Source organism: Ambystoma mexicanum, chromosome 2q (genome assembly GCF_040938575.1).
Source record: "Ambystoma mexicanum isolate Mex_15411 chromosome 2q, UKY_AmexF1_1, whole genome shotgun sequence".
Classification (NCBI taxonomy): Eukaryota; Metazoa; Chordata; class Amphibia; order Caudata; family Ambystomatidae; genus Ambystoma; species Ambystoma mexicanum.
Genome location: NC_090924.1, coordinates 1,035,629,465 through 1,035,655,014, shown reverse-complemented (window position 1 = coordinate 1,035,655,014; position 25,550 = coordinate 1,035,629,465). Strand labels below are relative to the sequence as shown.

Genomic DNA, 25,550 nt, shown 5'->3' with positions numbered 1-25,550 from the left:
TTCTACATTTACTTTAGAACTGTTTAGCAAAAGTGTCAATATATTTCAACACATGAAAGAGTAATTCTGCTGAAGAGGGAACAATAAAACATACAATGTAAGAGAAATAAAGAGACTTACAGGTTTCTCCCCTTCTTCACTGTAGCTGTCTATGGCAGGCTGTCTTTCAAATAGCATGAACATGTGTGATGCTGACATCATGGCTTTAGCATAGTCTGGAGCAAAAGAACTGGTTTGCCCCAATGCCATGGCACCAAACACAATGGCTGAAAACACACTGAAATGAAAAGACGATAGATACAATAAACCTGTGTTGTAAATGGTTGATGACAATAATGTGTACAAATAGCCTAAACTGATAGAGAACTAAGTATATGTACGTCGGCTGGCGGTAATTGGCACCTCGCACCTTACACACTTCGGCAGGTCAAATTGGGCAAATAAGCAGTTATTGCTATCTGGGTATCCCGATCGTGCCAGAAAGAGGGCAGGAGGAAGTCATGTTTTAAAAAAAGAAGGCACTGGTCCTAAGAAATATGATATGTAAGTTAGCATAGCAGACTGCCAGCTATACCTTGAAGCGAGTAATGTCGTTATATAAACAAGTCTACTGCCCTGTGGTTACCTATGGGCGGGAAGCTTTGTTGGTGGATCACACAAAGTGTAGCTGGTTGAATATTCTTGAAGGCAACCTATGGAGGTTTTGGGGCTCCAGTAAGATGTGCAGATGGCTTCCCTAAGACTTGATTTAGGCCCGACTTCCCTAGCGGGACACATAATGTGTAAATCTGGTATAATAAAATGCTGAAATCCCTGACTTGCCAGTTGCTCAACCTTTTCAGTATTACCCTGGTACCAGGTGTCCTACAGAGATTTAATGACATACACAAGGAGGTGTTTTATGAAATAGGGTGGGAGCCTGATTGGGCTGCGGATTTTGTGCTGCTGAAACAGGGGTTTGTCAATGAATTCCAATTTAATGATTGGCAAAAGAACTACGAACATCTTGACTCTCTGAATACTTACAGCGAGTGCACAAGGCTAGGATACACATTATTAAAAATGCAGTCCTATCTGATACCTTGCCCCGATCTGGAACTAAGGAGGTTTGTACTCTTAATGCGCTTGGGTTGTCTTCCAACACTAGCAGTAAGAGGTCCCGAAATTGAAACTTCTGCAGATAGCAGGGTTTGTGGGATCTGTGTTATCGATAGTATGACCGAAACTGACCGACATATCTTAACCATTTGGGACCTTTTGTAAATGATTATGATATTATGAAATACGGTGAGTTATGGATTACTCCCTAAATGCCGAGAGCCTGGCAATAAAGATTGGGAACGGGCAAAAAGTATGCTGCCACTCTAGAAAAGATCAAACAGCGAATTGTCCATTTGATGGTTATCTGCCCTGTTACAACGTTGTTCTTTTCTACAAATGGGAATTGTGGACATGTGGTTTTGTGTGTTGTAGTCATTTGGGGCGTGGATTTTTATAAAGCAGAACTTTGTACATTTTGTTTGATATGTATTGACATTAGTGGTTTTGCTTGTATTATTATAAAGAACTTTTTCTTTCTAAATATATGTGTAAAAAGGGCTATGAACTGATGCACATTAAAGTATAAAACAATCTGATAAATAACAAGGTTATATAAAATGGAACTAAGTATATAAATGCACGGTGACAATTAGTTGTCTGATGCAAGGGTGTGCGAACAGAGAAAATAATACATTGAAAGGCACATATTGGCACATGCACAGTAGTGAACCTATAGGGCAACGTAAAGAACAATGGATTTGCAAACAAAACATGCACCAGTTAAAACTTGGTAAACTTTGGTAATTTGCTGGTCCTTCCGATTTAATTTTCAAAAGTGAGTATGCCTGGGAATGACAATGTACATTTTATTTTAAAATGAAGGAAACTTAGTATCTGTGTAATGAAAGTATTTGGGGCATGTCTTGGCGCTGTACCAATATTTGTGCCCTTATTGCCCTCTGCTGTTTCTCCAGACCAGAGAGGCAGGCCGCTCGACACTTAACTTCGCCAGGGCTGTTGCTAGGTCTGGAAAAGACCCGGGGCTACGCTGATGTCGGAAATGTTGGGACTGGGGGCTAGCTAGCCTTTTGGCAGATGGTCCTGAGATTCTACCCAGGGCTACAACCAAAAGACCAGGGTCTATAGCCTCCTTAGCCCTCCCTCCCCCTAGCAACGCTCAACGTGTTTTAGAGAATACATCAATGTGTGGGCTCTATTGTGTGGCAAAACACCCACGCTACTCCTCTCTGAGCTCCCAAATCTTCTAGGATCTTGTGTGCCAGGCCTGGAAGAAAGACCCCAATCCCGCGCTGAGACACAGGCCAATTCATATGAACGCCTGACAGTTATTAGTGCAGGGGGAGCGGTGGAGGGAAATACAATGGCAGGGCCCACTGTATGTACGTGGCATTGGCTGTATGGACATGGCTGGCCTCAACAGCTTTCCTAGGCGTATAGAAGTGTGGCACCAAAAGGTGTGCTGCAGTGTGATATCTGTCTGGTTAGGCCTATGGGGAGAAACGAGAAACGTGTGTGATAGGCACAGTAGAGGACACCCCAGCAGTTACTTCCCTTGGAAGCTTCCAGGCCAGGGGTGTGTAACAGGAGGAGAGTGGTCTGCGAGAAGTGGGCGTCTATTGCCTGTAATCCTCTCCGCCAAAGGTAACAAATCAGTTTAGGGGTGGTCTGAATGCGTTGAATATGTGTGATGCATGAGGCGGCTGGGATATCCACGCCAGGCCTGTTTGCAGTGCTTTGATATGTGCAGAAGCAGAAGGCTGGTGATAGCCACTGCACGTCTGTTTTGTCTTCATTGCATCCCGATCGATGTTCTTATGTAGACCTCTCTGGTCGTTATTTCTTCTCCTTGTTATTCTATTCCGCCGCCTCTTTCTAGCTAGCATTTTTCACTCATCATTCTCAATCGCCTTTCTTCATTTCTGGCGTCTTGACCTGCCTCTCTCTTAATTCCTCCCTCCCCCGCTGGTCTGACACTGAGAGTTGCCTTTGCTGCACACCACGTGGCCCGATTCTTCTTCACACCGCGTGGAATTGTGGGAAATAGCTTTTGGAAAGGGGAAGTCGTTAGCAGTTTGTCTTCTGCTTTGGAGCAGCAGAGCCAGCAGAAGATATGTGGGGGCTTGTGGTGCTGCCCCTTTAAGGGAAGAGCACGCGGCGGCGTGACGTTGCACGCCACCATGTGCACTATAAATAAAGGGGGCATTCCCGGCGGCAGGAGTGCGACCGGGGAGCCCGAACACTGCAGATGTCTCTGGCTGAGTCTGTGGTGGTTGGGGGCTCACGGGAATTGCTAGCAGGGTCACTGAGAGACCCCCAACAGTGGCGACGAGTCCAGTATGTTGCCCGGGCCCAGCGGTGAACCTTGGAACCATTTTTTTGAATGGAGCGGATGACAAGCCTCGTTCGTTCCATGCCGCGGGCGCAGGCAGCTATTTTGGAACTTTGGCAGTGGATGTTCACGGTGCTCCGGTGGGGCCCGTGATTGACATCCAAGCCCAATTTTTGGAAACAATGATTGCAGGGAGCTATATCTGCCCACACATGCCCAGATTTTGATTTATTTTTTTATTTTTGGGCGAGCTATGTCGAGTGAAGGCGAGGCGCTGGGGGGAAGAATGCTGAGGCCTGCTTAATCCCTGGACCTCCCTAGCTCAATTTTTGGACCATCTGTGCTGGATTGTGGATTCTCCATGCTGTCCTGCAGCTGAGGATTTTCATCTTTATCATCATCATCATGACCAGCTGCTACTTTTAAAAGCACAATTTTGGACTGGCGAAACCTGTGGCCTGCAGCATCTGCTACCTATCTTCATCATCAGGTCTGGACAGTAGATTCTGTTTGTGTGACTGGACTGGTGCACTCCACGGCCTCCGAGGCCTGGGCTGGCTGGGTGAGTTGCGGCCCCCATCTTATCTGCGGAGGTGCCTGTGCGCTCTAACCCATGAGTGAGGCCTGGTGATCAGGACGGTGGGCAACCTGCAGACCAACAGATACCTCAAGTTCAGCACAACCAATTGTTCAGCCGGTGCCCCAAGTCATGGCACAAATGTGGGCCCCTGCGGTGCTCCAGCCAATCCCGGAGTTCAATGTCTCAGGCCTCCACTCCAGCATGGGGCCCAGATGGAAACGGTGGGTGGACCGCCTTGACATGTATTTCAGGGCCTCCATGGAGACGAATGACAACAGTAAGCTGGCGATTCTGCTGTATTCTGCAGGGCCTGCGGTGCAGGAGATCTTTGAGTGACTTGAAACTGCTGATGCCTTGTATGATGTCGCCAAAACAGCTCTCCACAACCATTTCATCCCATTGGATAACACATATTATGAGAGATTTGTCATGCTGTCGGCTCGACAGAAGGAAGACGAGACTTAAGACACTTTTTATGGTCGTCTCAAACGCCTCTCCCTGGTGTGTGCATTGGGTGACCAATATGACATGATTAGGACACTCCTGATACAGGCCTGTTCGTCGGGAAAACTATGGCGACAGGTACTGAGGGAACCAGGCACCACCCTTGCTTGCATCCTGGAACTGGGGCGCTGCCGTGAAGTCTCAGAGGCAATGGCATCCAAGATGGAAGCAGGAACACGCCCGGTGAAAAGAGAAGAGGTATGCGTGGTGGGGCATGGCGGCAGAGGTGCCAGGAGGCCAGGCACCAGCTTCCGTAACAGGGGCAGGATAGCTGGGGAAGAGTGCCAAAAGTGTGGCTATGACCTGCCCCACCCCGCCGAGTGTCCGACAGTGCGAAGAACCTGTGGGCGGTGCGGCCTTGCTGACCACTATGCACACGTGTGCATGGCGTCTCTGCCTGTAAAGGTGCCCAGGGGCCCGGTTCGGTCTGGGTTCCTGCGTCAATCCAGCCCACCTAACATGGCCCAGGTCGACCAAGGGGAGGAAGGTGCCCAAGTGGAAGAGGAAGAGGAAGAAGAAGATGAGAACATCTTCTTTGTCTCAAGTGTGGAGGCCCTCAAGTCGAAAAGAAGACGGCAACCAAGGTGCATGGTTGCGGTGAATAAGTCCCCCGTCCAGGTGTTGGTGGACACGGGTGCGTCTGTCAACGTGATGGCCTGTGGCCACTACGATGCGATGGACACACCACCAAAACTGATCACCCCCAGGGCTCGCATCTTCACATTCGGAGGGTCGGAGCCAATCCCGTTGGATGGCGCATTTGTGGCCAAAGTAGAACATGCTGGATCAAAAATCACGGCAAGGTTCTACGTGACACCGGTGAGCCCGAATACGTTGCTAGGCTGCGCCATGGCAGAGGCCCATGGAATTATAAGCTTTGCTTACTCCGCATACATGGAAGACATATATGACCTATTGGACAAATACTCTGCCCTGTTCCAAGGCATCGGACAAATGGCCGGTGATCTGGTGAGGGTGCACATAGATGAGTCTGTGTAGCCCATAGCTTTGAAACACCGGAGAGTTCCTTTTCATTTGAGAGAACTGGTGGACAAAGAGCTGGACAATTTAGTAAACTTGCACATTATTGAAAAGGTCGAAGGTCCCACACCATGGATATCACCGATAGCGGTGGCAAGGAAACCGAAACAACTCGACTCAGTAAGGATATGCGTCGACATGAGGCTTCCCAACAAGGCCATCAGGAGGGAACGACAACTGACACCAACCATCAACGACATCATTGCGGAACTGCAGGGGGCTTGTTTCTTTACAAAGCTAGACCTCAGGGCCGGATACCACCAGGTTGTCCTGCATCCAGAGTCGAGGTACATAACAACCTTTACCACACACAGAGGCCTGTATCGGTACAAGAGACTCAGTTTTGCAGTGTCGTCGGCAGCCGAGGTATTTCAAAATATCATCAGAGGTTCTCTGGCTGACCTGGATGGAGTCTTGAATATCAGCGACGACATCCTGGTGTTCGCCAAGACTGAGGTGGACCATTTACGCAAGCTGGCCAGGACTTTTGAGAGGCTGCAGTCACTGGGCCTCAGGCTCCATCGGGAAAAGTGTGAATTCTTGTGGCCGACCATCGAATTATTTGGATTCATGTTCAAGGAGGGGGGTGTGTCACCAGACCCCGGGAAGGTAAAGTACATTAAATATGCCCGACCACCGGAGAATGTATCGGAGGTGAGGAGTTTTCTTGGAATGGTGACGTACTGTGGTCAGTTCATCAACAACTTAGCATCTAGGTCGAAAGAGACAGTATGGCAGTGGGGCCCTCTCGAGCAGGCGGCATTTGAAGATATCAGAGGCGCCCTCATGGCCGAAGACACCATGGCATTCTTCGACCCAACACTCCGGTCGGAGATAATTGTGGATTCCAGCCCATTCGGCCTGGGGGCCGTATTGACGCAAATCGGCCTGGGTGACAGCGTTCGCCCAGTTGCATATGCCAGCAAGTCGCTGTCTGACACCGAGCAGCCCTACTCCCAGATTGAGTGGGAGGCACTCACCTTCCTGAGGGGGTGCAGGCATTTCAGACTGTACGTCTTAGGCCGGCTGGTGACTGTGGTGACTGACCACAAGCCACTGCTTCCCATCCTGGCGGGATCCTCGTCCAAACCACTGGCGAGAATTGAACGGTGGATGCTCGCACTTCTCGAGTACGGGGTCTCCCTAGTGTACAGAGCCAGCGCCAACAATGCAGCAGACTATCTGTCCCGTCACCCGTAGAACGGCAGTGAAGATGCACCGGACGCATGTGCAGATGAAGCAGATGACCACATGCAGGTGGTGGTGGAAGCAGCCACCCCGAATGTCATGCCCCTTTGGGAACTGGAGGCAGCAGCGGCTCGGGATGTATGCTTTCGCATTCTGAAGAGGGGATGCAACAGGGGTCATAGAAAACGGTGCTTGAATCCCTGGCGGGATGCACCCAAGAACCAAAAGGGGTGCTGGAACATCTGTGAAAGGTGAGGAAAAAACTGTCATCTCGGCCACAGGCCTCCTGTTGAGGGGTGACCGGATTGTCTTACCCCAAGCCAAGATCCAGGAGGTGATAAGTCTGGCTCATCAGGGACACCAAGGGGCCACGAAGACAAAGGCCTGACTATGCCTCAAGGTGTGGTTCCCGGAGTTGGAGCAGCGGGTCAATGAACATGTGTCCGCATGCGGCTGGTGCCAGGCGGCGTCCCCCGCACAACAAGAGCCTGCCATTGAGACCATGCCCAGAGGAACGTGCCCCTGGGAGGAGGTACATGCAGACTTTGGGTCCACCACACAGGGTACAAACTTCCTGGTGGTGGTCGATGAGTACTCCCGATATCCTGAGGTTGAGTTTGTGGACTCTGTGGCTTTTGAACATGTGATCGTGGCCCTTGAGAAAGTCTTTGCCTCTCATGGTTTTCCCCATACCCTGTGCTCGGACAACAGGGCACCTTTTCAGGGTGAGAGCTTCGTGGAATTGATGGATGGGTATGGGGTTCAACATCGGAAGATCACCCCGCTCTGGCCAAGAGCCAATGGTGAGGCGGAAAGGCTGATGCAGACCTTGAATAAGACATTCTGCATAGCGCAAGGCCAAGGACGATGCCTGCGAAGAGCGCTGTACCAGTTTCTGAGTGTCTACCGGGCCACTCCCCATACATCGACGGGAGTGGCACCGGCCGAAGCCCTGTTCAAACGGTGCCCCGGGGACTGTTGCCCGAGTTTGTCGAGAAGGAGCCTGGGGTTATCAACGACCAGCAGGTGGAGCATGATCGCCAGCCGCGGATGGAGCAAGAGAATGCGAGGAGAGAGCTCGGCCCACAACACCTAGCACCTGGGGATGAGGTGCTGATACGAAATAAGGCACCCCCACGAGAAGCTGTCCCTGCCGTATGAACCAGGACCACTGGATATGGTAGCCATCAAAGGGTCAATGGTGACGGCATCCGACGGCAAATTGTCTGTCACCAGGAACGTGAGTTTCTTTAAGAGACTGGGTGACACAAGGACTGACCCACCCCAGGAGCAGGACAGCATGGAGGTACCCGACGAGGGTGGAGGTGCTGGACCCCTCCCTTGGTCTCCAGCGGAGGGAACGTCTGCTGAGGGATCTCCCATGCCGGAGGCAAGCAGGAGGTACCCCCTGAGGACAGGGCGAGGAAAACCTGCTCGCCTCACCGACTATGTGGTAGGACAAGTATCCTGAACGGGCTACAGGTCGTTGTAGTCGTTAAGGGGATCCAGGGTGGCTGTGATTAAAGGGGTGTCGCGGTAGGATAGGTTTTCATTTGAACTGTTTGATGTGGTGTTGTAATCGTTGGAATTGTTAATGCACATTTGTTTGTCCTCATGAAAAAGGAGTGTGGTGCTGCCCTTTAAGGGAAGAGCATGCGGCAGCGTGACGTTGCATGCCGCCGCGTGCACTATAAATAAAGGGGGCGTTCCCAGCTGGGGGAGTAGGCCCGGGGAGCCCAAACACTGCAGACGTCTCTGGCTGAGTCTGTGAGGGTTGGGGGCTCACGGCATGGGTGTAATTTTAGGGGGATGGGGGTGTTTGTCCCCCCCCCAACTTTCAGGGCACTCTATTTTGTCGCCATTCATTTGAATGGGGCACCTTTTCTTCAGAGGACATGTCCTCCCCAACATGTTTAGCAAAGTTTCTCCACTGGCTCACAGGAATCGCTAGCAGGGTCACTGAGAGACCACCAACAGGACTCATTTCAAAATTAGATTTGCGGCCCCTTTGTATACAGCTGGGAAACCCCACCTGCCTAAGTTAACAATAAAAATGCATTTCCCTGGTGAAGTGAAGGTTTGGACATGGAAAGGGGCAATACAGAAAAAGGTTACTTTGTTACTGGGTTATACGCAGCCCACATAGCTCGTCACACAATATAGGGCATCCAAAATGGAAAGAATTAATTCAGTGCACCATACGCAAATGACTTCTTTTGGGCAGCTGTGTGGGGCAGCTGTGTGGTGCATAAGTCTCGGGAGGATAGGGAGGATAGCTCAGGGGCAACATGCTCGCCTTGGAAGCAAGAAGACAAGGAACAACACAGGTTCGAACCCCAGGTCAGCGCTTAGAAACCTCTGGGTATTAAGCGCTTTATAAATAACTTATATCATGATGCAGAGGATTTCCTAATGCAAACTTCAATGGGCCATGTCCCTGACTTCATCATACGGTTGTATAATGTTCATTCATCTCCAACCATGATCGCAGCCTCACACAATAGAGGTGAAAGCAGCGCAAAACTTGCCATGATTATTAAACGCCTTTTGGAGAGGCCTGTCTTTAGCCAGAAAATGCACGTTTTAAACAATGATGCATCCTTAGAGAATATGTCAATATCATCAGCCCTACCCTGGAGCTTCATTCCTTGGTGATATCCTAGCTAAAACAATGGGGGAGTGGTGATTGGCTGCAGATAATCAGTGGGCAAGCTTATTGGCCTCTACATAGCAGAACAAAGAAAAGTAACCCTACATAACCACTTAGTAAAATCCATTATGCTTTATTTGTCACAGTCATGTCTCCATGACGCCAAGGTGTGGGGCCCATTTATTTTGTAAAGGTTTAAAGGCTCCAACACCCCGCCTGGAGAGAAAAGTAGCTACAATGAAAGTGAGGGGGACATGGTTATAAAGACGTCCCTGCTTATTGCTGCTGCTGGGGTGCAAGTCTTCCTTAAGTGGGGAGGGGCTGTGAGTAACAAGGACGTGCTGAATGGCACCTGTTATTTCCAGGTGGAGCCTGGTCTTCAGTGTAAGCCCTGTAGCATCCACCAGGGTTCCTTCATGACTCTTGCCTACCCTCCATGGTGACAGTGCCAACGTGTATCCCAGTACCCAATGCCTGTCCATGTCACGCATTGAAGGATATGCCTTGTGCACACGGGGCACTATAATAATGTTCTCTGCCACACACGGTCTAAACAGACATTCTGTTCTGAACCCCCTTTTTTTCTAATATGTCGAGCGGTGCCAGAAGTGTAGTTGTCCCGAATCTTTAAGGCAGCTTGGTGTGGGTCGCCCAGGTGCGAAGTGATGCCTTTTTTTGGTTGGGGATCTGTCGAGGAGTCTAACACTTGAGATAATGCTGTTTCAGATTCATTCGATGACTTTTGTTCAAGGTACTCACAGAGAAACCTATATTCGAGGAAAAATAACGGAAAAACAACCCACACCTCACAAACAGGCAATCAGTCACAGACTTGTAAAAATCATAATAATAATAATAATAATAATAATAATAATAATAATAATATTAAACAATACATATTTTACCTAGAATTCACACATCAATTGTGACTAAAAAACATAATATGCATGTCAACAATTCTGCGTAGAGCTTGTTTGTATCTTTGCACACACTGCGTCAAGAAGTTGTTTTATGTTGACATGTCAGAGAGCACAACATACGCTGGCAGCTGAAAGATGCATAATATCGAAGTGGATATTCCTTCGCACTATGCATGTCCTTGCTCACATCTGAGATTTTGGCGAGGGTTCCTACGGGAACACTATCAGGACCAGAGAAGATTTGTGCGGGGAATTGTCAAAGTGCCGCTCCAAGACCAAGATTATGACCGGCATCACTCGTACACCCGATTTGGAGACGAATACAAAGAGCCCCCCACCCATACCAGTTCTACGGGGAGCAACAGCAGAATTACCAGTACAACTGTGACACAGAATATGACCAGGCACGTTTGGATGATTACGTCAACCTCATTCAAGACGACCGAGAGGCAAAGGAGGCACCCAGGATATCCATAAACAAAGGTAAAATACACTACTGCATCCTGATTGACTCGGGTGCAACCGTGAATATAATGGGGGAGCAAGAATGTATACATCTACAGAGGCTGGGGATACCAGAACGTTTTAAGGAACACAACAAGAATATTTCAGTGGGGTGCCGCGCAGCCGTTAAACTGAATCGGACAGTTCCGGTGCATGCTATTACACAACGGACTAATGGTTGACACTGCTATCCATGTCATCCGCAGCCCAACAAAAGGACGGTGCCTATTGAGCTACCACATGGCAAGCTGCCTGGGCCTCACTGACATCCGCTACGAAGAAGGTGAGGTGATCCAATCAACAGCGGCCCCCCGCCCAAGCTGCTTGGAGCAGGTGTGTGCAATAGGAAGGACTCCTGCAGGACCTTGCCCAATAACGAAAGACACCATCTAGGCCAAATTTCTTGACCTGTGTAAAGGACTCGGAAAACTCAAGGGTGTACTCGTCAAGCTACATGTCAATGACACTGTGTGGCCCGTTCCACAACACCCCAGGCGGGTAGGATTTCCTCACTAAAATGCTTTCTCACAAGAACTGGACCACCTACTAAAAAATGGGATCATAGAACCTGCTATCGGACCAACCCCATAGGTCTCCCCATTGGTCATCGTCCCCAAAGAAGGGGACGCATAAGACTCTGTGTTGACATGAGATTGGCCAACACTGCCATCAGCGGGAGCGACACCCAGGCTCATGTATTGAGGACATGATAGTACAGCTGAATAGAGCAAGCACATTCTCCAAGCTAGACCTTGTGCAGGGATACCATCAACTCGAATTACACCCAGAGTTGAGGGACATCACCACTTTCTCCACACACAAAGGTCTGCTGAACTTCGGCACCTCCTCGGCCACAGAGATTTTCCAGGTGGCCTTCAGGCAAGTTATCTGCCCAATCAAGTCAGCGCTAAATTACAGCGACGACATCCTAATATTCAGCACAACACAAGAGCAACATGACATAGCGTTACTGGAGACCTGTGCAGCACTACATAGCACAGGACTAACACTGAACCTATATAAATGCAAATTCAGCAAAAAGAAGCTCACATTGTTTGGTCATATCTTCTCAGATGAGGGGATGACACCCGACCCCGACAAGATCAACACCATCACAAACCTCCAAGCACAGGCACAGGCAGGAGACCTTCAGTCATTCCTCAGCATGGCAGGCTACTGTGCCAGATACATTCCCCACTACGCGACCCACACCGAACCCCTGAGGAGACTACTACAGAAGGACGCCATTTTCCACTGGTCTGACGAGTGCCAAACTGCATTTGAAAATGTCAAAAGGGCCCTTGCCGAAGCAAGACGGCTAGCTTATTTTGACCCCACATGGCACACAGAGATCATCATTGATGCAAGCCCGGTAGGCCTGGGCACAATCCTCGGCCAAACCAGCGGGGATGACATACACCCCAGGCACATAGTGGCCTACACGAGTAGGGCCCTCTCATCCACGGAGACAGCATACTCCTAGTGCAAAAATGAAAGCTTAGCGGCGGTCTGGGCGTGAAAACCTTTCCACAATTTCGTAATTGGCAAGAGATTCACACTGGTCACCAACCACCAAGCCTTACTCTCCTTATTCGGAAACCCCCACCCAGGTTCGAGAGAAGGGGCATACGCCTGCAGGAGTAAGATTACACCATCATCCACAGACCAGGAGATGACCAAAACCCCGCAAACTACATCTCGCAATACCCAGCGGGCGGCCTGATGACAAGAAAGGGCAGCGTGGAGTACATCAACTACGTCACAATGAACGCTCTACCTCCCGCACTCTCGATGGAAACCATCATGACAGCATCAGCGGCTGATCCATCCATGGCCTTAGTCATAACCCTAATGAACAACAACAAGTGGAGCGACTATCGCCAAGCACTCGAGAGACACTTTGAGGTGAGTCAGCAAGAGATCGAGAGACTAGTGAAGATACACAGGAACTAGCAGTTAAAGACCACTCCATATTGCTGCAAGGATGCAAACTAGTGATTCACTATGCACTCAGGGCTGAAGTCATAAGAACAGCACATGAAGGACGCTGAGGGGCTGATAGCACAAAGAAACAGTTGAGATGTCATGTCTGGTTCCCGTTCATGGACTAACTAGTGAAAACTGGATAAAGAACTGTTTACCTTGCCAATGCACCATGAGAGCGGAAGCTCCCACACCCCTACAAGCGACTCAAATACCAGAGGGACCATGGGACCGAGTGGCAGTAGATTTCTACGGGCCCATGGAGACGGGAGACTACTTATTAGCCTTCATTGATGAGTACTCAAGATTCCCCATCATCAAGAAAATGACAACGGCATACCCGCAGGTTGCTCCATTGTGACAAAGTACTCAGTGAGTGGGGTATACCCCGAACAATCAAATCAGATAACGGACCCCCATTCAACGGACATGACTTCGCAGCATTCGCAAAACACCTGGGGTTCACCCACCAGAAAATCACACCCAGATGTCTCCAGGCCCCCGGGATGGCATAACGCTTCATGGCGTCCATCAAGAAGACCATCCAAAGAGCATACATAGAAGCCACAAATCCCCACCAAGCACTGTGCAGGAATACAGAGATTACCAAAACACACCCCATGAAGCCACCAGCACAGTACCCACCGAGCTCATGATACGGTACAAAGTACACACCAGGATCATGAGAAACATTGCCGACCGAGGCAGGGTAGACGGGCATAGCATACAGAGACGCCAAGTGGAAAGAACAGGCCAAGCATGACTCAGACATCAGGAGAAGGGCAGTGCCCAATGAATTCCTAGTAGGAGATGAGCTCCTGGTGAGACAGGCAACTAATAAGAAGACAGATGCACGCTACTTGCCAAATCCCCTCAGAGTAGTGGCCCTCAGATGGACCATGGCAACAGCACAGAATACAAAACAAGAAATAATGGGGAACAGCTCACAATTCATGCACCTCCTCAAGAACGAAGAGCATGACGCACCCACGCCCGACTGAGAAGAAGAAGAAAGAGAACCAAGGGATGACCTGTATACTCCCCCAGTGAGGGAACAAGAACCACTATCAGAATAGCACATAGTCCCTGCGACCGATGGACCGAGGGAGGTGAGATCCCGCACCATTAGGAGACCTACACACTTGGTGGAGGAATATTGAGCCCGACCTCAGAACATTTGTCCGGGGGTGATGTTATAGGTCCCTGTCCCTTGGCGCACAAGGGACATCAGGTGGGAATCGGGAGGAAAGGGAAAGGGAGGAGCTGGAGGAGGAACAGTAGTTTCGACATTTTACGAGAAGGAGGAAATAATAAAGGTGAAGTTGTCCCTCCAACCGTTGTTGCATCCTTCTTTGGGGTAACCCAACACCCGTGGGTCTGTTTTCCCCCTCGTCTTTATCTTGCTGCTCTCTCTTCTTTTCTGTTATACCTCTTTTTTCTTGCCACCCTGCCAACAACTGCCACCCTCCCAACAACTGGCAGTTCTTTACTTTGTACTGGTTTTTCAAATTCGATTTCTAATATATTCTCTTCCCCTTTCTCTCATGCCCCCAGCCATTACTCAACTCTTTCCTCATTGTTGCACCAACCCATACCCATTCTGTTCCATTGCCACTTGCTGTACACCTAGAGACTCTTCATACATCACATACCCACCCTCTCTTCCCACGCTTTCCATTCATGTATTTTTTCTCATCCTCTATTAACCTCCTCTTCCCCCCTCTCACCACAATTCACATTGCTACACTTACTCATACCCCTATCTCTTCATGCGCCACTTGATGCATATGTTGACTGCACATATTTCTCATCTCTCTTGTAATTACGTCGTGTAATTACCTTCCTTTCACTTTCCTCCCCAACCTTAATTGGGGACTCCCTCTCCCTTGCACGCCTACTGAACATGTGACAAAGCCCTGCCCATCTACAGAGTGGGGGGGCTGAGGTGGGTTCAAGGCAATGGGGGCAAAGGTGAATGTCTTTCTATTTACAGTGTTAAGTCTAGGCATTGGAATCAAGTTGGAGGGCACTTATCTGACAGCTCCTCTTGGGTGTCGAAATTCCTTGCACCGGCCCTGGTGATAGGTCATCAGCCAGACCGCTTCTCAGGGGAAGGCACTGTGAGCACGAGGCAGAGCTCCATGAACTCCCTGCTGTGCCATATTAGGAGAACTCATGTCAACCAATTGTCCTTTAACCTTTTAAACTGATAGCCTTTCCAATTTTCATGGACAAGAAATTGAGCCTACTCCTAGCAAACGCGAGCCAGTATTGTAGAATTTGCTGTGGCAGGAAATTAAGGGGATCATCTCCATTGCTGGACCACCAAACAGTGAACCTTTTCCATTTCTTGCTATAACAGGAGATGATGGTGGCGGCTCTAGCCATGGATATGGGCATGTCAATGTGACAGAACTCTAGGGATGCAGGAGCAGGGTTTTGAGGTTTATAGTAGATGGATTGTGGTGGAGAACCATTCCCCCTTTCCGGGAGAGTAAGTTATGCACAAGCAGGAGCATGATTGGTGGAACCATAGCAAGAGCTAGAAGCTCTGAGAACCAGAATTGTCTCAGTTATGCCAGTGCCACAAAGATCAGGCCACACTGCTGTTCTTTGAATGCATGGAGGACTCTTGGGGTGAGAGGAAAGACATAGTGGAACCTGCCGTTCCATGGAAATGTGAGTGTCCCCTGGACTGGCTTGTTGAGGCAGCCTGCTGGTGAACGATTTGCATTTGGGAGTTGTCCTTTGTGAAGAACAGGTCTACGTCCGGCTTACTCCATGTTCAGAAGATGATGTCCACCTGGCTTTGCAAAAGCTCTCATTTGTGGCACGAGCAGAGTTTTCTGCTTAGGGAATCCGTCTCTGAGCTGTGTCTACATGGGAGGTGGAACGGAGACAGAAACATTCCTTGGGGTCTGTGCTTTGGTGGATAGGATCCAAGATCTGGTACCCCCCTTGCTTCCTGATGTAGAACATTGTGGTAGTGTTGTCTGTGAACACTCACACTACCTTTTCCTGCAGCTGAGGTAGACTTGAGGACCGAAAACACTGCCAAGAGTTCTAACACATTGATATGTAACATCTTTTCTTGTGCTGACCAGGGGCCCCTGGTATGAAGATTTGCAGTGTGGGTACCCCAGCCTTCCATGGAAGCATCTATCATCCAGTCATGGTATGGAACTGTGATGGGTACACCCCTGGTGAGGTTGTCGCTGTTTGTCCACCAAAGAAGAGCGTCATAGAAAACATTTGTCAGTCTGAGCTTGGTGTCCCAGTGGCTGGAGATCTGGTTCCAACTGGCTTCCAGAAACTCCTGTAGGGGGCGCATGTAAAGCCTGCCATATTTTTCAGTGGAATGCACAAAGTCATCATGCCCAAGAGGAACTTGATCATCCAGACTGAGGAAACCTGTTCCAGGGAGAAAGCATGAATGCTGGACAGTATTGATTGGACACTGTCGGGGGATGGAGTTGCGGTTGAAGTTACAGGATTTAGGTTTGCTCCCTGGAACATCACACGTTATGATGGATTGGTCAATGATTCTTTGTAATTTATCGAAAACCCCAATAATTTTAGACAGATGTCTGTGGCTTTCGTGTGCAGCAGGCCTTGGTCAAGGGTAGGTACTTACACTAACCAATCGCCCCGATAAGGATAGAGGTGGAGCCCTGATCTTCTGAGATGTGCTGCAGCGGTGGCAAGGCATTTTGTAGACACCCTTGAGGCTGAAAGGGAGGACCTTTAATTGGAAGTTGCAGCCTGCCACTGTGTAGCGCAAATATTTGCATTGATGTCGATGTATGGGGACGGTGAAATAGGTGTCTTCAAGTCAAAGGATGACAGCAAATCTCCCTTTCAAAGCTGGCTAAGGATTTTTTGGAGACCATGATCTGGGGCTGTGCAGCTCTGAATTATGTAAAACTATTCACATTTATTGCAGCTGGTGCTACTGTCATTCAGGGACTGGAACTTCATCTGTATCTTGTGGCCTTGGCAGTGGGTCCTGTCTCACACGTTTGCTCTCTGTTCAGCGTGAATTCAACTCAGCTCAGCTCTTTCTAAGAGGCTTGTGGCCTGCTGTAATTTTCCTATCATTATACGGTTCCTACAGTGTACGTGCTATTCTATATTCTCCAAACATAAGTCAAACTTGGCTTTGTCAGGTACCATAGGTTCTCCTGCAGTTCCATATGTTTATTCACATGTAAGCATCTGCAAGCTTTACTCAGGAACACTTGCTTCTTTCAGTTTCTGCATTGCTGCATTTATCTAATGACAAAATAATAAAGCAATGACAGTATGTTTATGTATCTGTCCTCTAGCTATAGAACTGTACGGTCATGCTCTTTGTGTATTTGAGTGCGTGATTATGTCCCGAAGTGCGGATGGCATGTCTAACGCTGCTAAATCGTGGTGTCTCTAACAACGTCAGCAACTTGGCTTCTTGGCGCTTTAGTCGATACTGTCAATTGACTTGTCTTTGGTTGCAGCCTGGGGCTCCTCATCCACTCTGGGGTAGACTTGTATCGCATCTGGCATATAGGGCTGGCTAAGGGGGTACCTCCTAACATACTTGTCGATCATCGGAGCACTAGGATTTGGTCCAAAATAGTATGGGCGCTCGCAGTATCTTCTGGTCTTCTTCCATGTCATATATGTTATAGGAAGGGGAGGAAGGAGCAAACTTCCCCCTCCCTCCTCTTTAAGAGTAACTTCCTGGAATGATTGAGAGTGGAGGAATTTGTACGGTGAGGAGTGGTCTCCATGCTCTTGCCTTTTTTGGACCAGGAAATGGTGAGAGTAGAATTAAGAGCTCACTCTATGGTATTTTTGGACAGCAGCACCCCCATTTGTAGTGCATGGTGATGTTTCTCTGGTTTGTCGGTGAGCACATTTTTGATGGCCATTTGACAAATTTCATGGTGTGGCCACGAACCACTATTGAAAGCATCTGTTTATCCCATGTCATTTGATGCCATTGATGAAGGAAAGAGGACAGATGCTCTCCCTCTGGGGTGCCGAAAGGGGAGGGCGGGATTCAACAGGCATCAAGCCTGTTCGATGCACTGGCTCTTGGCTTGAGAAGAGCCTTGTTGTCTGTGGACACCCCAGTAGGATTGCGATTGAGTCTTATATTGATCACCTGAGGCATACACAGCTCTAATGTAAGATTGGGAGCTGTAAGACTGCAGGTAGTCTCTTCCAGCCCAAGAGAAGTGCTATATTTTCGAATTCTCCAGCATTGGAGCTTTCAGAGATTCACATGCTGTTGAATATTACCTCTTTTCAGGGTGTGAATCCTCCGTAACAATAAAGCAGATTCAAAGGAATGCAAGAAACCTCACTCAAGTGTTCTATGAAGACTCATTTTGCGTCACTTACCCTTTAGCCAGTAGGCAGCACCTCCTTTATCTCCACCCCTGGAGATCATCTTCAGATGCAGTGTTTAGAATGAAAGGACTGAAAGTGACACTGTTGTTGTAGAGTACCTAGAGATCTGGCCCTGTGAAAAGGTCTTTACCATCAAACAACATTTTGGCAACCTTTGCCTGCACATCAGGTCTAAACTTTGGGTCCTTCTGCCAGCCTTGGTGCCAAAGGGCTGGCTATCCTGTTGCCCATATTGTGGACACTTCTGTCAGCAATATTGACGGCCACAGAGATTGCCTGGTCATAGGTAGATTCTCCTTCCTGAAGCAGTACAAAGGCCTTCTGTTGTTTTTTGTCATCTGGGGGTAATCCAGGATAGGGATCATTTTGGACCCAAGCTCTCAATCATATATTTTCACAATGGCTGGAGAGTTGTCAATTTTAATGGTGGTCGCTGCTGAGAAGATCAGTTGCTTACCGAAACCATTGAGCTGCCTAGAATCCTTGTCTGAAAGAACGGTAGAGGGCAATGAAGGATTAGCAGATCTCTTGTTTGCTGCGACAGAGACCACAGAGTGTGAGCTTGATTGTGTTTTTAGGCATTTTGGGGTACTGTCAGATGGTCTGTATTTGTTATCAAATGTATTCTTTTTTGCTTGTGCCATGAAAGTATTCTTCATGGCCGCCAGGCCATCCTCCCGAATGTCATCCTAAATTGGAATGGACGCAATAGTATTCTGTGACCTTTCTGTGTAGGTTAGCCAAGGTAAGTCAGTCTGAAGAATTTCTAGGATAGTCTATGCATTGCACTTAGAGAAATTGTGAAGGTTGCCCAAGTGTTGCACTCAGAAGAATTATGAAAGGTAGCCAATGTATTACACTTAGAGGAATCGTGAGGGTTGGCCTATGCTTTGCACTAAGAAGAACCCATGGGTCAACCAATGCACTGTACTGTACTGTGTATAACAGCTTGGAAGTATTGTGGAGAGTAGCCACAGCATCGCGCCTAGAAGAACATGGAGAGTAGACAATGGGCCTCATTACGAGGTTGGAGGTAGTCGTACCCTTAATAAGGGCATGGCTACCCCCAAACTCGAGTCCGGCTCCGGGTCCCGCAAAAGGGGACTTACCTGGCCATTCTGACCTTGAAGGGCCCGGTAATTCCCTTTCGCGGGACCCAGAGCTGGTACGTCCCCATTCCCATTTAAGCCCCCATAGGGCTCAATGGGAATGGAGAGGATGGTTGCAGCGGTACCGTTAACAACGGTACCGCTGCTACCATCCAGGTCTGCTCGCGGGTGGCGCTCTGCACGCCTGGTCTGACCAGGCGTCCAGAGCGGCACCCACAAGCAAACTCGTAATACCGGCGCTGCTGTTGCCTTACCGCAACAGTCATAATGAGGCCCAATGTATTACCACCCCGGCTCCTCTCCCACATACCTCACTAGTACCACACTTGCGCTACGCGCCAGCCAAACTACATACAAAACACTAAAAACACACACCCAACACAACAAACATTTGCAAACAACAAACAATCCCTCACACTGGGCCTTACTCCTCTGGATACAACAAGTCTGTAGAAACATTCACATCCCACTTAGAAAACTGACCGGCACAGGACGACAGTTTCTCTAAATTCCACAGGCACCAACAGAAAAGCACAACTTCTATCCTATACCTCTCTGCCCACTAGCCCACCGGCCCTCTTTCTTACAGAGCCACATGAGCGACTGGAGAATATGCCATTTGTGTGCGGTATAAGTCAAATTAATATAATGCATGTCAGGCTTTGGAACAGGCCTTGAGGTGCCAGTCTGCTCCTTTGGCCATGTGTGCCCTTCAAGGTTATTGGAGGAAGAAAGGGTTGTGATGGATGTAATCATGATAACTCCTCCACTCCTTAAAAAAAAAACCTTCCGGACCCTCACAATCTGCATCAATAGCGTGCCCCAGGATATCTTCCAGAGGAACACTGGAAGTTTCTGACAGAGTGGGCCAAGCATATCGTTGTAGCATGAAAATGGGTTGCTTTGGTCTCCTAGGTTACTTGATCATTGAAATGTCCATCGGTAGATGTGTTGACGAAGGGTGCATAGATGAGGTCAACGATGAAGTAATGGCTGATGGTATGGTCGTAGACGAGGTCATCAATGCAGCTGTCACCGAAGACTTAGACTTGTTGGTCACCGACAAGGTCATCAACAAGGCCATTGATGGGATCCCCGCAACAGATTTGGTGCTATAACCCGAGACGGGGTGGTTGATAGTGTCGTAGACAGTCTGTGTTTCGTGGATGAAGGCATCAATGACTTGCTTGCCAACGTGGAGCAAACAAGTGAGGAGCTCACGGATGGGGCTGTCGTAGTTGAGAATTTGTTGGAAGAGTTCTTTGTCAATGAAGCAGCCAGAGTGTGTGTGGAGGAAGAGGCAGGCTTTTCAGGCATAGACGGCTTATCAGAAGGCTTATGAGCCCGGGTGGAATCATCCCGCTTCACCCTTTTTCCTCTGTTAGCCTCTAGTATGAGCCTGTTCGAATGCAGTGAAGAACAGCTTCTCATTGAAGTAGAGTTTGAGGTCACTGGGCCTTCATCAAGCCAGGCAACCAGTCTCCTCTGTCTATACTTTAGAGTCTCATTGGAAAACAAATGAAACATGGAGCAAGAATCCAAGTTGTTGTCCAGGTAAAGGCAGTAAAGACACTCCTAATGTTTGCTTTCCACAGAGATGTCTTTAACTCTGCAAGTAGAGCCGGTTTGAAAAAGGTTCTTTCTGGGGTTAGCATCAGTCACGATGATAGGAGGGAAGGCACACTTCAATGGAGTCTACAAGGAAGGAACACAGAGTAAATTTAAGCTTGCATTAGAGGAGTACCGAGTGAGTGTAGAAACTCCCAAAACCCACAATAGGAAAATACTTATCTGTAGCCTTTGAAAGATGCAAAAATGGAACCTGTAGATGGAATATCCCTGAATAAAACATTGAATAAAGGAGAAATTTGGAGAGCGTGTGGTAAAGAATCTGAAGATGACAGCCAGGGTGGAGATACAGGAGTCGTTGCCTATTGGCTGAATGCAAAGAGACCCAAATTGAGTCTAGTAGAATACTTAAGTGAGTACCATTTCTTGTATTCCTTTGAAATTGCTTTATTGTTACAGAGGATTCCCAGCATGACAACAGGGAGCATTCAACAATATGCGAGTGTCGAAGACGCGATAATTATTATCGAAATCTCATTTTATTTAGCAATATAACCACATTGCAAGCTACGAGCTCTGCATGTATGCGACCGACTAGTATTGTGAAAAAAACAATCTGAGGGACCCTGACACGTGAAGACTCAATGGGTACAGTACACTTCACATTAGGGATAGCGTTACAGTCACACCCAGTCGATGTCCCTTTTCGAACATCGAAACAAGATATCATACTATATGCACAGCATGTGATTCTAAGCAGATCCACAAGCCTCAGAAACACTGTTTGTATTTTTTGTATTTTATTTGGTTTGATATAGCGCCTTACACCAAAGCACTGAGCATAAGAACAAGCAGAGTACAAATAATGAAATTAACATTTAAAACACTGCATATTTCTGTTATTGAAGTAACCTTCGTTAACCAGACGAGAGGAGGTAGGATCGCAGAGAGACCTGAAAAGATAAATAAACAGTGACAGAATGAAGAAAGAGTGGGAAAGTATTCCAGTGCAAGGGTGCTAGAAAAGAGAAAGAACCAAAACAAAATTGAGCACATGGGGACGAGGAACTATAAGGAGATGATGAGAAGCAGAACGAAGTGGACGAGATGGAGAATAGAATGCAATAAGAGAAGAAAAATAGGGAGGAGAAAGACCATGGAGAACTTTAAAACTAGACATAGACAATTTAATTTTAAACAGTGATGGAAAGAGAGCCATCGTAGATAAGTCAAAGAAGATGAAATAGAATCACGAGGAGCAAGAAGACAGAGAACACGAATAGGAGCATTAAATACAGATTTCAAGGGAGCTAGATGAGATAAAGGAAGTCCAAAGAGTGCAGAAGAACAGTAGAAGAGCCACAAGAAGATTAGAGCAGACACAAATAGTTGAGTGGCTTTAAAAGACATGAAAGGACGGGCTTTTCGAATATTGTACAGATGGAATAGACAGGAACGTGCATGAAAAGGAAATATGGTGACTGAAAGAAAGATCTGAATCAAGATAGAGACCCAGGTTACAGGCCACCTGAGGGATGGGTAACTGGGAAGGAGGAAATTATATGGAGGGGACGGAGGAGAAATAGTAGATGGAGGGAAGAAAATAACCTCTATTTCTGCGGCATTAAGTAAAAAGTGGTCTGACATCCACGATTGAATAGCTAGAAGACAGGCGCTAAGTTTATGGTGGATCTCATCAGTAAAGTGTGGAAATGAAAGAAAGAGTGTCATCAGCGTAGATGTGATGCAAGAAACCAAAAGAGGAAACCCCAGCCAATGAGGAGGTGTAAAGTGAAAAAAAATAAAAGGACAGAGGAATGTATCATGAGGGACACCACAGGTAAGTGGACACCTTTCGGAAGAAGCCCCCAACCAAGAGACTGAAATGGTTCTCTGGGATAGGTATGATTCAAACCAGGCTAAGGTAGAGCCAGAAAAACCAAAAGAGGAAAGAGCAGACAGTAGGAATGTGTGATCAACAGTGTTGAAAGCAGCAGATAGATGTTTGCTGAACACACAGTAAATCGGAATAGTGAAGTGGATTGAACACACTGGGATCCAGTTCATTTAGGGGTCACCCAGTCACCCAGTCGATGCAGTGTTTGCCCAACTGGATGAGATGCACATGAGGGTTGAACCCTGGTCCCCATCCATTCTATCAAGGGTAGACCAGGTAGGTTCTCAACTTTAAAACCATGACTGTTACGGAGAATGACAGAAGTCTGAGTGCCTAAATGCTTGAAAGGACTAGCTACATCACACAGTGCGTTTTTGACCAGGACTAGCGCATGATCTTTGTTGAATGGCAAGGAGCCACCTAGTGGTTAAAAGTTAAAGAGCATCTCAGAAGACTGTGTCTGGAACTGGAACCAAACTTGTGGTGAGATATGCTTATTCCACTGCTAAAAAAGGGTGATATGCACAAATATCACTCTCCAGTAGAGTTCTGTAGGTCAACAAAAGACTTAACGACAACTCAATTATCTACAATTGGATAACAACGGGTAAGATAAAGTCATGGTAAGTGATGAGGGTCATTCCATGGTGAGAATTAAGCATCTGAGAGTATTTTGTGTTTGATGGAGAATGTGTATCATGTAACCATGTGAGTATGACAGAGGAGTATCTTGGTATGTATTTCTTACGAGCCATTAATTTGAAATGTTTAGAAACTGTGGAACACACTGTGATGAATTGTTCAGATTGACTTTGGAAATAAAGCACAAACCCATACTTACATGTGTCAACCCTGGTGTTCTGACACCACTTAAACCCAGTAGTGTGGCAGGTCCACATTTACCTGGTGCTGTGTGGTGTCTCTTGGGATCGTTTGGGGTAAAATCCTACTTGCACTCTTGCAAGAATGGGAAATGAACAATTACCAGCCATGGTGAGCCATGTAATGTAACAAGGTTCAAGACAGAGAGACTAGCTGCAAGGAAGGTTTGGCCAAAGGCCATCTGATCCAGCAAAACTGAATAAATGGAAGGTTATATCCATAGCAAGCAGCATACATAAGAGCTTGTTAGTAAGCCTCTATGAGACTGTGTTTTGTTACAAGGTCGCAAGAGCGTCATGACAAGCCCCTGAGGTCCTTTACCTTGAACTAAGGTCATACAAGGGTTATGGCAAGCCTCTGAGAGACTGTTTTTCATTCTAATGTTCAACACGAGTCTGCATTATTTTAATTCTGCAAGAGATTGATGGTAAGCCACTGAACGACTGTGATTTGTTTCAATGCCATCAGAGGTTGATGATAAGCTTCTGCAAGGATGTGCATTGTACTAATGACACAAAAGGCTGATTATATGCCTCTCGGACAGACTGTGCTTTATTTTAATGTAAGCCTATGTGAGACTGTGCATTATACTAATGCAAAAAGGGGCTGACGGGATGCCTCTGAAAAACATGTCTTTGTTTTAATGCTGCTATAACTTGCTTTTGATCCTCTGAGAAAAGAAAGCATTCACAAATACTTTAAAAGTTTATTTGTATAAATATAAAATGGAAGCTCCTGCTTTCCTGCCCTGAGTCCTTGTTCTTGATGGTGATTTCTCGTAATACAGCCTCATGAAGAACTGTACAAAACATACGCCAGAAAAAGTGCAAGATAGTGAAGACAGATTGAGGCAGTAACTGTAAAAAGAAATTCACAAAACTTACAAACAACCAAAAAAGACCAACACAAAAACCCATTCACCGTCCCCCAACTTAACCCACTAACGATACTTCAAATGGCGTGGCTGACATATGCATTACCATAGGGGACACAGGTGTTGATTTCATTTGGGATGTATATCTATTTGTCGAATTTGCATTGCTCGCATTTGTTTGTTCAAATATTGTACCATAGAAAGTGGGGTGAGGGACCCCTCACACTCTGCCGCCCACTGCCCCTAGCCACATGTGAGCAAAGTTTTTGTTTCCACTTAAATCGCAAAGGCAAATACAACTGACTTTTGCAAACCAGTGCAAATGAAAGGCATTACTTACAGGAAAACATCTGAAAATCCCATGTGACCCTCTTCTATGAGCCAAGCACCAAACCGGAAACACCCGGCATATGCAAAGAACATAATTGCCTGGGAAAGGCCAAATGTTAATCCATATATATGTGCTTTCTTCACCGAATTCCTTAAAAAATAAAAACATGGTTTCGCATTAATTATGCAAAACAGTAGAATTTCACATACAACTATAAGTGTGACCTGATAGAGGACAATAATATCCATCATCATTTCTAAGTTTATTTGGAGACAGATTATCCCTAAACCATAGACAGAGTAAAAATACATAGCAGTATAAAATCAATTTCCACAATAAAAAAAAATCCATATTATAAACTTACAAACATTACATAAAAAAGAGATTTAAAATGTGCATGTGTGTAAATCAAAATGAAATCCCCAGCAGATATCCAGACAGTTCGATAAAATTTCAAAGTTCGATCATGTTTTGGGCAGTGAATTTAGTTGTCCGATACCAAGCCCTTTTCAAGTAGTCCACCATGTCCCTAGATCAAGGGAGAGGCAGTGCGTAGACATGCAGCATTATGGATATGAATGCATTTGACTAAATTTACTTGATGTCAGTCACCAGAAGCATATTTGTCTTGAAAAACACAGCCTTGCTGGCTTGTGGCTGCTTTCTCCCTCGTGCCACTGTTATTCAGGGGCTGGATCCCTCCTCTTTTAAAATAGGTATTGTCTACTCAGCG

At 47.3% G+C, this 25,550-nt stretch overlaps 1 protein-coding gene across 3 annotated transcripts in view; it reads right to left on the bottom strand.

Annotated features, from left to right (window-relative positions):
- The window catches only part of ABCB1 (ATP binding cassette subfamily B member 1), a 777,038-nt gene that overhangs the window by 78,182 nt on the left and 673,306 nt on the right, over nucleotides 1-25,550 (bottom strand). For all 3 annotated transcript variants that reach the window (XM_069648389.1, XM_069648388.1, XM_069648387.1), the window contains exons 23-24: nucleotides 24,827-24,967; nucleotides 121-277 (exon numbers count right to left, since the gene is read on the bottom strand). In XM_069648389.1, coding sequence (XP_069504490.1) covers nucleotides 121-277; nucleotides 24,827-24,967 — 298 coding nt within the window. The remainder of the gene's footprint in view (nucleotides 1-120; nucleotides 278-24,826; nucleotides 24,968-25,550) is intronic.